Below are 12,034 nucleotides of genomic sequence, written 5' to 3'. Positions count from 1 at the left end.
TGACTTGTCCCCACGTCTGATAGCTACCTTTTCTGTTGCCTGGGACAAAAAGTGCCAGAGATATTGACAAAATTGCTTTTCACTTGACAGTCTGACATTCTGATTATACTCTCAATTACATTTTGTGTGATGGAAGATGTAATAATCTGGGCCCAGTTTTTCAGTATTTTGCCAGAAATCAGGATCATCGATCAGAAAATCAATCAGGTGTTTAGAAGAGCAAATGTAAACACTTCCATGAACTGGGCATAGGTTGAAGAAAGCTTGTGCTCCTTCTGGCAAAATACAGGAGAAGCATCGTCCATACCAGCTTAGGTTTGCCACACACTAAAAATAGACCAATTTGTCTTAGCTGGTTTATTATTTAGTCAGGTGAGCATTCCTATGGAGGCCCAATTCAGAGTTTAACAGAATGATACACTACCATGCAAATGAGCACCATAGAAAACATCAGGCTACACCGTCATAAATCTACAAGTGGAATTGATCTACATGTATTTAGGTAAAAATGGGAATAAACCGTTGTAAATCACACTGAGTAAAAATTGAAATTAAGTCAATTTTCTTTATTCCTTTCCGACTCAGTTCTTGTCTCTCACGAGAATATTGTATAGGCTACAGTCAAATATTACATGTTGTAGGCTGCTGTCTCCCATGGTCACATTCTCAAGTTGGGAGTTTCTATATGTAGTGAAGAGTTTAATTTTGTATGACCTAATCTCACGATTCTGCACTCTTCTTTACGGCTTCTTCCTATCGACCATGTATTTGATACAAGTGTCTTCCTTTTGTATCCTTATTCCTTATATATCCCTTATCTGTCACTGTTTCTTAATTCTGTGCCATGAATGATTTTGCTTCTGATTAGCCTACATGTGAATTACGGCCACACAGTAGCCTATACAAGCGAAGCATACTGGTGCCAGATTAGACAGTAAACTAAACTGGTATTGCTGTATTGTTGTTAAACTGTAAATTAAACTGTTTAATTTCTATGAGTGGTGCTGTCTCATATCTCAAGGCAGGAAGAGGAAGTGAAGAAAAAACAGCAAAGCTGCCGAGCCCAATCACGTGCTTACTGGTCGTCATGGGAACGCATTCGAAGTAGTTGCGCTCAATCCAATCAGATGCCGGGGAGTTTACAATGCAGCGAATCAGATTCGAGCGTGCGAGGATTTAAACCAAGAAGCTAATAAAGCTTTTGTATAGCCTACACTAGTTTCTCTGTTTCTGCCGAAGCAAACACATCTTTCGAAATGGCTCTCCGTGTGACTCGAGTAAGTATTTTTAGTCTGAGAGATGCATGCATTTTATTATGGCGTTTGACTGTAAACTATGTAGCAAAGATTTTGCGTGTTTGTTTTGTGTATTTTTGGGATTTTAAATGCCTGGAATGTTTAATGGCCTCGTGCCTCTCTCCGGGGTGTGTTCTCGTGCTACAAAGCAAAATAGGAGTTCTAGAAAACAACTTGAGCCTTAAACCTACAACACGCATTATGGATTTTTACTGTATTTTTTTTTTGTCGTTTGCAGAACCGCTTGGCTTCTAAAACTGATCTTGCTGGCAAGACAGGCCCGGCCAACAAACCCACACTGAGGCCGCGAGCGGCGCTGGGGGAAATCGGAAACAATATTGCAGTTTACAAACAGGGACTTAAAACGGTAAGATGGTAACTTTAAATCATGAAAGCTCACGGAGTTTTATCCAACATCTGTGGTTAACACTAACTTTCTTGCCTTTTCTATGTTGTCAGGATGCTAAGACAGAAGCCACTAAGGAGACCAAACTCACCACTAAAGTTGAAAAAGCCCCTTCGATTAAACACCCAAAAAATGTTGCAATTAAAAAGCCAGAAGTGGAGGTAAATCAAGTTTTTAATTCTAATATTTTCTTACTGCTAAATGGCCCTTAAGAATATATATATATATATATTATTTTTTTGCCAACTCATGTTTGTTTTCCATTGTCAGGTTTTGCCTGTGCCTATGTCTCCCACTCCAATGGAGACCTCTGGCTGTGCGCCTGCTGACCTCTGCCAGGCGTTTTCCGATGTCCTGCTTCACTCCGCCATCAAGGATGTGGATGCCGACGACTACGACAACCCCATGCTCTGCAGTGAATATGTGAAAGATATCTACAAGTACCTGCGGCAGCTTGAGGCAGGCCAACCTTAAATTACTTCAAATGGATTTTATGTTGCCATGTTAAACTAGTCTGGTCAGGAATATGCTGTACTTTAAGCATTCGGCCTAACACTCTTGCTCCTCCTTATCTCCCTAAGGTTGATCAGGGTGTCAGAAGTCAATATCTGCAGGGACGGGAGGTGACTGGTAACATGCGGGCTATTCTCATTGACTGGCTAGTGCAAGTGAACATGAAGTACAGTCTACTTCAAGAAACCATGTACATGACAGTGGCAATCATCGATCGCTTCCTTCAGGTAACTGGCTGCATCAAAGCTTGGCCTGTTCAAAACCAGTTTGAATCCTCTGTATAAAACAACTTCTGTCTTGTATAAAGTAGTCAAAGTTTGCTCTATCTTCATATGGTGTTGTATACTGCCTTATTTATAGTTAGTTAGATGGTAAAATTATCCTGGCACACTAGCATAAGCTTTGCCCTGGCCCTCTATTGGCATGAGCAATTCCCAGTTGCTGAAACTTGCATTTGCTTCCATTTCCAACAGGACCAACCAGTTCCAAAGAAGCAGCTGCAGCTTGTCGGTGTGACCGCCATGTTCATTGCCTCCAAGTACGAGGAGATGTACCCGCCAGAGATTTCAGACTTTGCCTATGTGACTGACAGGGCTTACACCACTGCCCAAATTAGAGACATGGAGACAAAAATCCTAAAGGTGCTCAACTTCGGCTTGGGCCGCCCTCTCCCCCTCCAGTTCCTCAGAAGGGCCTCAAAGGTTTATGAGGTTTGTCTTGCCATCTATACCTAGTCTAGTAGGGAAAACGGATTCAACAATTTTTAGAGCTGTCTTTTGGAAAGTTGCAGCCATTTTTGTTGTCTCACTAAACTTACCAGCCACAGTGTTTTTTTAAAAAGAAAAATGACTTGTGTCCCCTCAGGTAACTGCTGAGCAACACACCCTGGCTAAATACTTTTTGGAGCTCACCATGGTGGATTATGAGATGGTCCACATCCCACCCTCCCAGGTGGCGAGTGCTGCTTTGGCCCTAACACTCAAGGTGTTGAACGCTGGTGAATGGGTAAGTTGCTGCTACCATTTGCGGTGCTATTAGCAAGGCAGGAAATTTGTTCTGTTGTCCGTAGTGGCTTGATTCCAAACGTCAATGGCCTGGCACTTCCAGGACTTCAAAAGATGTTTATCAGCAATTTTTCTTTCAATGTCCCGCCTTGCTTTTTTTGCTTTTTTTTTTTTTTTTTAAAAAGCCAATCTTTCTTCTACTTGCACCCCTCATGCCACTTATTTCCACCTGGTTAACTCCACTCGGACTCATCTGTTCTCTTCTCAGAATGCGACGCTGCAGCACTACATGGACTACACAGCAGAGAGCCTGGTTCCTGTGATGGGACACATCGCCAAGAACGTTGTAAAGGTCAATGAGGGGCAGACCAAGCACATGGTAAGTTAAACTTTAAACTTGGATGATGTATACAATAAGCATTGAACTTGTTTTAAACCTTATCTCCATATATTGGTCCTCACTAATACATGCTTTGAGATAGCACCATGTCTGTCTACTTTTGGGAAGTCCCACAGCCAGTCTCCCAGACACAGACATGGTGCCGTCTCATAGCATGTATTAGTCATTTAACCTTATCTCCATATTGGTCCTCACAGAAGTGTTCCTTAATACTAAAGTTCCAGTGGCGTTATTGGTGCAGCTGGCATATTTAATTGTAGTTGGTTGGCATACACTCAAGCTACATTTGGAAAGCCAAACTGTATTAAAGCAAGCTCTTAAACTAGTAGAACCAAGGAACATCAGAATATTTTCTGAAATTTGTTTTTTTTTTTTTTGTGTGTTCCAGGCTGTCAAAAGCAAATACTCCACTTCTAAGCAGATGAGGATTGCCACAATTTCACAGCTCAAGTCATCACTGATCAAGGATCTTGCAATGCAACTCACCCAGTGATATTCTTGATTTTTAGCACCATGTGCTGATTGTACAGATGTAACTTATGTTAACTTTACTTTTATTTTTGACTTTTATATTTTTATGGGACTTGGATGGATCAAAATCCCAGCAGGTTGAGACTCTTGGCATTGTTTTTAATGTGACTTTTAATGAATGCCTTTTCTGTAACTTGTATGTGGCATTGAATGTGTCAAATGTATACAGCAATACATGTAATGATTTTAATTGTTAATAAAGTTGCCTTCAACCTGAATTTTGCTGGTTCTTTTAAAACCACTAGAGGTTGCTGTAAGACTGCACACTTGAAGTTGGCTGCTGTCTGTGTTCAGCTGCCCAATCATGTGCTTGTCAATGCTGGTCAGTTTAAGCATCTGCAAAGACATTCAGGTCATGGGTCAAATCATCTGGCCTGTTCCGGGGGAAGAGAAAGAGGGCCAACCCACTTGGCTGTGGGTGTTGGATTCCAGAGGCTTTCTTGAACTTATTGATCCAAGAAATTTCTGGAAAAACATTTCACTTCAGAAATGGAGCATGTTCCACAGAATAAAAAGCATGTGTTGTACCGTGTTTAGCTTGACCCAGTAAACTTAAAAATCCAGTTGTCACAATGTGGCAACAATTTAAAGTGAACTCAAAGTTGTGACACTAGCTCTGGAACTTCTTGCCTCCAGTGACTGTACAAGATGGATTTAGTTATGCGATCTGCACAGACTCCATGATGGATTCACTGCTCTTCAATGTTCATATACACATTTTTAAAACTCATTTGACCAAATTGAACTGTAGATTTCAAAATATATTTTTCCCTAATCCCTCATCTATTCTAGTATCAACATGTTCTGTGACTTTTAATTTCCAAACAGCCGTCCCACTGAGAATCTTACAACATTTCAAATTAGGAACTTTTTTTTTTTCTTTTTAGTTGAGCCATGCTACATTTCTGAGCATAGTCACAACTCTGGCTCTGTTCAAGGGGATACAGTATTGGTCTTGACAATACAATACTCATGAGGCACATGCAGATCTCATGTAAGCAGCAGATGCTAAGGCTACTCATAAGCCACGATGTAGCACACAACCTCAATTACAATTGATCACATCAAGCCGCAAGTATTTAAGGCTAATGGACAAAGCAGAGTGGGAGCTGTTATCACTTTAACCCATCCACAGCTGAGGGCCTGGGGGAACCTCGTCCACCAAGCCCCCCCGAGGGGACGCCCAGAGAGCTCGGCTCTACAGGACCACCTGCCGTCTCCATGATGTTAGTCGCTGCATTCATCATCAGTATCATAGGCCATCACTCAAAAGCCTGCTGGATAACAGCTTGACTACATCTGTTGCTGTATAAGCTGAGATCAGAAAAATCGAAAGAGGGGGGGAAAAACATTTGGCACATTGGGAATTTGGGTTTATTGTAGTTCATGCGCACAGTTCATACAGTGAAATATGAGAAGTAAATTTTGCATATAAAGATCAGCGCTGCTTTTTGCACATGGCAGCAGTTGCGTATGTCTTTTGATGTAGAAACACAGCCAAACCATGCTCTGGGAGTTTCAGAAGCACTGTAGAATAAATTTGTATGCAAAAAGACTGACCTGAGATTTGGTGTCGTGACTAAGCGGTGCGGATCCATCTGCTTCCTGACAGAGATGACATGTAGACAGAAGGTGTGCCGGGTACCTTTTAAGAGCATATTGCTTCATCCTTCCAGCTCCATACCCTCTGTTGTTTTCCACAGAGACACATGATAATTAGTCTCAGTTACCCTGGAAAGCGAGGCTTTTAAACCCACAGATCATACTGAGAATTCATGCTTGGAGGCTGAGGTCATGACTGGGCAGCCATATCGGTTTACAAGACAGATTCCTCCTGTGTGGAGCTCCAAACCATACACTTGCAGCTGCCTGGAACACTATTTGGCCTTTTTTGCTCTTTGACAAAGTTTCAGTTGTGTGACATTTGTTATGGTGGAAAATCAAGCGTAGTGGCAATATAGCTCAAGATGTTTAGCCATTGTTTATTGAAAGACCACATTTGCCAGTACCCTACTTGTGAGAATATATAAATCAATGAATAATATAATATCATACTGACCTGTACAGTTCACATTATAGAAGATCCCGAATGACATTTAACAGATTAAAGATGTTTATAGGCCAAACCTTACTCAGACACATTTCAGTTGCCCCAAAGCACAAATGTGTCTGTCCTTTTCTATGTTTATTCAAGTTCTCCCCATTAAGTGAATTCATGAGTCAGCACTGAGGTCCAGAAAGAATGCAAAGCTTGGCTTCAGACCTCATAGTATTTCAGCAATACAGAACTCACCCAAAAGTGGATTGTCCAAGACCAGAGTCAAGAGTTTGGAACTCCTCCTCAGTCTAAACATCATCCAAGATGGCCAGAGATTTAACAAGTGCACCCTTCAAAATGAGTCAATGCCCATTCTCACCTCCCATCCACTAAGTCTGCGTGTCTCAATTCAATAATGACAAAGTCAAACAAACAGCCGGGCCACGGCGGCAACGTTAGGGTTTCTGTGGGGTGCTAATAGGTCGGCAGCTGGCAAGTAGAAGGAGGCCTCTGGGCTTGAGAATGGAGTGAAGCACAAATAAACACAGGGGCATTCATTTTCACAATTTATAGACTTTCAAATAAAAATCATGTGCTTCCTGAACTTTACTGACCTTTGACGCTCAATGTCACATGAGGGAAAGAAAGGCTCCTATTGTGGCCTGAACAGTGGAGTGTTTCAGCCAGGTGTGAATAGGCGCTGCTCCTCGGTTCGTTCCAATTCACTTAGCGGGATTTTCTCCAGACCACCTAACTTCTCCATGAAAGGTTTGAGTGGCAAGCAGGAAGTCATCTTCTCCTCAAACAATCCAGGTTATACTGAAAACGTTTGCTGAATCACTGCAGACAGGAGCAGCAGGAGTGCTGTCGTTCATATCTACATACATTCATAAACTGAACTTCTATCACCTAATATTGATGAACTAACTGCTTGAGACTTGACTTGATGCATGAAGAGAATATTTGAGACTTTGGTTCTGGTGACTTGGGACTTGACTTTGACTTGTACTTTGATGACTTGAAAAGGTTTCTAAAGTCTTGACAAAAGATCTTGTGCTTGTGTAACTGACTTAGATTGAAAGATTATAGGAATCAAACTCATGACGCACCAGGTTTGTATCCTATTAAATTAATATTACATTGAAAAGTCCTAAATATTCAATTCAATCTAAATTGATACTGGACTCTTGATTTGCTCTTACTTGACTTAGTGTTCTACATTTAGACTTGGGACTTGACATTAATGACGTGGACTTGGAAGTTGATAGCAAAGTTGACTTGGTCACACCTCTGTTTGTTCTTACGTGTATGATAATGATTTTAGGCTACGTGTCCTCTCTTGATTTTGACTAGCTGCTCTTGAGATTTCAGTTTGGATTTGAGATCTACTGATCTGGCAGCAGCAACGCAGCTTACTATGGCCAGGTATGTGTTGATGTGTGCTTTGCAAGGCATTGAATCACCAATAATTTGTGCTTTCTTGATGTGAAACCGTTCCCTGTATTGTAGGTTAACATCATTATGCGCCATAATAATAATGACTAAATGGCTATTAACTTAATGTTGTTATGCACCATAACTATCAGAAGTTAAATCATGCTGTTATACTTAGGGGAACGGTACCAGTGTTTTTGTTTTGATTTTTTACGATATGAGAAATAATGAGAGCAAGACTGCCCATGAATCTTGTACTAGTGCACTGCTTAGAGTTTAATGCCATGTTTTTGCTTCTTTGTTGCTACATTGTTCCTGGAACCGCTGCCTTGTACGATGATAGGAGGCCTTTCATAGCAAACTGATGCAGGGCAATTAAATCAGTGTGTGATGTCAAAACACATGAAAACATAAGTACATTGTACAGACACAAGTAGGCTACTATAGGTGGGTTTATGAGCCATCACGTAACGCTGTATTTCAAAGGCTTGCTCAAATTTTGTTTTAGATTCCCAGAGTAAAATTACTTTTAAAAGCCTTAAAAAAAAATCACTCCCGCACACTGACATTCTTTCAATCTCATACATACGTTCAGGAAAAAAAACAAAGAAAAACAAAACCTTAACATAAGATCTTTTAGCATGTGTTGAAATTATTCATTTTCCACATAACTATAAAGTAGCAAGAAAACCAGTTATTTAGTAATAGTAAGTAAAACTTTATGTATATATCCCTTTTCCAAACAAGAGTTACAAGGTGCTTTACAAAAGGAAATAATTTGAGTTAAAAGCAATGTAAATATCCTACGTGACTGGTCTTTTATGAGTGGTGTCTGTGTTGTAATTTGACCTGTTTGGTGAGTCAGGCTGCCTGGCAAATACTGCTTCTGTGCTGTGATAAATCCTCGGGGTATAGGAGGGAGGAAGGGGAGGGGGAGGGGGGGGCACTGCTGTCCTGCTGACACGTTGTAAATCTACCTCTGGGGTCACTTGGCCATCTCCTTTGTTGACTGCATGCGACGGGGGTATAACGGAGAAGGCCACTGCATCTTGGCACCACTGCTGCTCCCTACACACACACCTCTTCACCAACCTGAATCCCTGAACACACTGTTGAACCTGTGCATCATCAAAACTCACCCGGACACTTTTAGCTGAGGTGTGAGCTGACCCAAATAATGCATACTAATGCTACCTGTTATGCTACCAAACCTGTTTGAATTGATGGATCTGCTGTTGCTGAAACTTTCCCAGGACATGTTAACCAGAAGCAGCCTAATTGTGAGAGTGCTCTTTTTTTCGTGTTGTTGATTTCTACCAGGGGGCTTGCAAAAGGGTTTTCCACGTACCCTGCTGAGTAAGCACTTTGGTAAATTAGAATGGGCTCATTTCTTTTTCTTCAGCTTTCACCTCACAAAGGTATGGGCTCCTCCTCTAAATTAATATTTTCAAGAGGACCGTCAATTTACTCGAGAAGATAACGCCTTGGATAATTTTCCCATTTGTCACATCGCTCCTCCTCTCTCAAAAATTACACTGAATTTACTTGATTACACAGCCCTCGCTATGAAAATTGGTCGCCACAGACACATTTTTGCGCTGTCTGGATGGAGTTTCACCCTCTTGCCTTGGGGATATCATGTTTTGGATTGTCACAGATGGCTCCTCACTCAGCAGCGTCACCAGGAAAGACATGAATGAACGAAATGACTCCAATTATTCATCAGCTGTTTGTTTCCCGACAACATCTGCGCATTGTTTTGCAAAGAATGGGGATAAACCAATTTCCCTCGCAGCATAATTATTTGAGGTTATTTTTTGTCACTCACACGAGTGTTCTCTCGTAGTTAGTCCATCATCCCACACACACACACAGCACCTCCAGGGACTCTGCGAACAGAAGCGCAGTTATTGATTATATTAGTCAATAAAGGCTAGTTTCCTCCCCGACTATTACACTAATGCACTTAGGGTGAATGTCCCGGCTAGCCTTGCAGGCCAGGTTATAAAGTGCACCAGAGCTCCTAAATTATTCACAAGGCCCCTTCACCAGCTCCGGGCCTCCATTAGAGTCAGCAGGGGAGGAGGAAAGGGGAAGAGGGGGGGTGACGATGATGTCACCTAGTCCTATGGAGCCAGACAAGGGCACCTGGGACTGAATGATGGAGTCAGCTGTGGAGGCCGCGGACTGCAATTCTGCTGGAACAGTCTGTCTGAGGAGACGAGGGCTCTGCCTCCACAGGTCATTTCACCAACAGACCCTGGTGGTCAAGATGGAATAGTGTGAATTGTGTGCGTGTGTGTGTATGTGTGTGCATGAGCGTGTGTGTGTGTGTGTGTGTCTGTGAATAGAAGCTTATGTAACCACGATCCATAGAGTCTCATCACTGCCACAGGAAAGTGCAAGACGCTGAAAAATTGAATAACGGATAGAAATATTTGACAAGAGAATAGTAAGGCTCTGCAATGAATCAATGAATCGTTTCAAGGAAAATCCACACGTGTGTGTCCAGTAAATCGAAAATGTTTTGATAGATGTGGGCCTTTGAGGGAGATTGCAAGAAGATATCTAATATATATCTATCCTCATAATCTGTGTTTTTCTTTTCGTCAGCCCGAGATCAACGGAGCGCACGAGCACAGCGGCAGTTCAGATCAAAGCGATCACCCATAAAATGCAGCCGTTCCTTATGTGTCGCTCACACACACTGACAGGCTCCTGAAAGCAAACGGCACTCTGTAAGACGTGAGAGATGCTGAAGTGGAGGAGAGGCTGATTGAATTCCCTTACCAGAGAGTTTTCTATCATATACAAGCAAATATACATCACAGCTACCTTGAGAGAGACACAGATGATACCCGGCCTTTTAATCGAAATTTAAAAGCACATGAAACAAGCCATGCGTGTTTTCAACATAGTGTGTGAGGCATTTCCGCTCTCCTGCTGGTCCGCTTCTCTCTCATTTCTGGGAAGCCCTGCTCAAAGTATACACAGCAAAAACACTGTGGAAAATCAACACAGTCAGCAACAAAGCCAAGAGAGAAGAAACTAACTTGCCAAGAGTTAGCTTTCTCTCATGAGTTATCTCTCCTCTCCCTCTCTCTCTCTCTCTCTCGCTCTGTCTCTCTCTCTCTCTCTCTCTCTCTCTGGGCAAAGGGCTTCAGGAGGCCTGGAAAGGTCTTCAGTTCACTGGCACAAGCTATAGCTTCTAGTATGTCATTTCTCTGATGTCTTTGGGATATTTAGGCAATGCACTTCAGCCTCATGGTTTGATCTGATGTGTTCCCTTTTTGGCGGGGACAAGCAGCCAATAAGGAGGGATTTGTGATGTTGTGCCACCCCTCAATAAACGAGAGAGCTCAATAAAGAAGGATGGAAAAGAAACATAGGGTTTGCTGGTTTAACAGCTTGAGATCGCAGGATAGATAGAGTTGAATTACAGAGAATTTTGGTGATGTTCACGGTTTTAACTGAAAGCTTTACTGGGCATACCATTCCCCCAATAACATTTTATAAATGCATGAATATCAATCTTTAAATGTAGACTGTTTCTAGAAAAGTTGACTTTGTGAACATACAGCTATTTGATGCAACAGCAGCAATATTCTGTAATTCTCTGTCAGAATTGCAAGTTTGCTCACGACATTCATCTGATGCCCTCAGTCTCTGGTGACAGCTAGTCACAGCTAGTCAAGCTACAACATGTTGAGCTGTTACACTGATTATTTAAACTGACTGAGAGGAATTCAATTAGCGCAGAACATCGGAGAGCCCTGTGGCGCCAGATGCCATGTAACCGGTTGACCACACTATTAGGCTGATCATATTAGGGAGCAAAGAACTGAGATGAACCAAACTATTAGATTTACATATCAGGTTTCATTCACAAAGAGCCAGTCACTGTCACTGCACATAATGCAATACTTCTAAGGATTAAAAGCAATGTTTGTGGCACAAGACGGCAGAGCGGATACTGCAAGTATAAATATTTGAAGAGTTTCAGTCCAAAATAAGATGCGCATGATTAAAAAAAAAACGTACACCTTCTCTAAATAAAAGTTCAACTCACTGTGGAATATTATTGAAGCTATTAGCCATTATTACCTCCAAAATAGTATAGTCATTTATTAATCTAGATTGTATATTATCTATATTGTATATTCTAAAATTATACTATACATAAAATATATATTACAATATAATAGGTAATATGATATGATGTAACAGGGATATAAATGAAGAAAGTGAGTGAGAAGTAATAATAATAATCAAAATAATGAATAAATGGCCTAATATTAACATGGTGGCAACAGGATTATGGTTGTGGTAGTTATGGTTAAGTTACTTTACCTGTTAATAACCTTGATACTGAGCCAAACACTTGACCAAATCTATATTCCTCACTCTGCTGGG

The 12,034-nt window shown here is 41.4% G+C and overlaps 2 protein-coding genes across 2 annotated transcripts in view; one reads left to right on the top strand and one right to left on the bottom strand.

The window, feature by feature from the left end:
- LOC139926893 (annexin A1-like) overlaps window positions 1–12,034 on the bottom strand; it is a 161,874-nt gene that overhangs the window by 32,879 nt on the left and 116,961 nt on the right. The gene's annotated exons all lie outside the window — the stretch shown is intronic.
- On the top strand, window positions 1,077–4,367 carry ccnb1 (cyclin B1). Its single transcript, XM_071918760.2, has 9 exons — window positions 1,077–1,277; window positions 1,534–1,662; window positions 1,755–1,862; window positions 1,972–2,160; window positions 2,283–2,441; window positions 2,688–2,924; window positions 3,079–3,219; window positions 3,487–3,597; window positions 4,007–4,367. Exons 1-9 carry the CDS (start codon window positions 1,257–1,259, stop codon window positions 4,109–4,111), a joined length of 1,200 nt encoding a protein of 399 aa, XP_071774861.2. The 5' UTR covers window positions 1,077–1,256; the 3' UTR covers window positions 4,112–4,367.

Source organism: Centroberyx gerrardi, chromosome 2 (genome assembly GCF_048128805.1).
Source record: "Centroberyx gerrardi isolate f3 chromosome 2, fCenGer3.hap1.cur.20231027, whole genome shotgun sequence".
Lineage (NCBI taxonomy): Eukaryota > Metazoa > Chordata > Actinopteri > Beryciformes > Berycidae > Centroberyx > Centroberyx gerrardi.
Note: the sequence above shows the minus strand (reverse complement) of the source record. Positions and strands in the feature narration are given on the sequence as shown.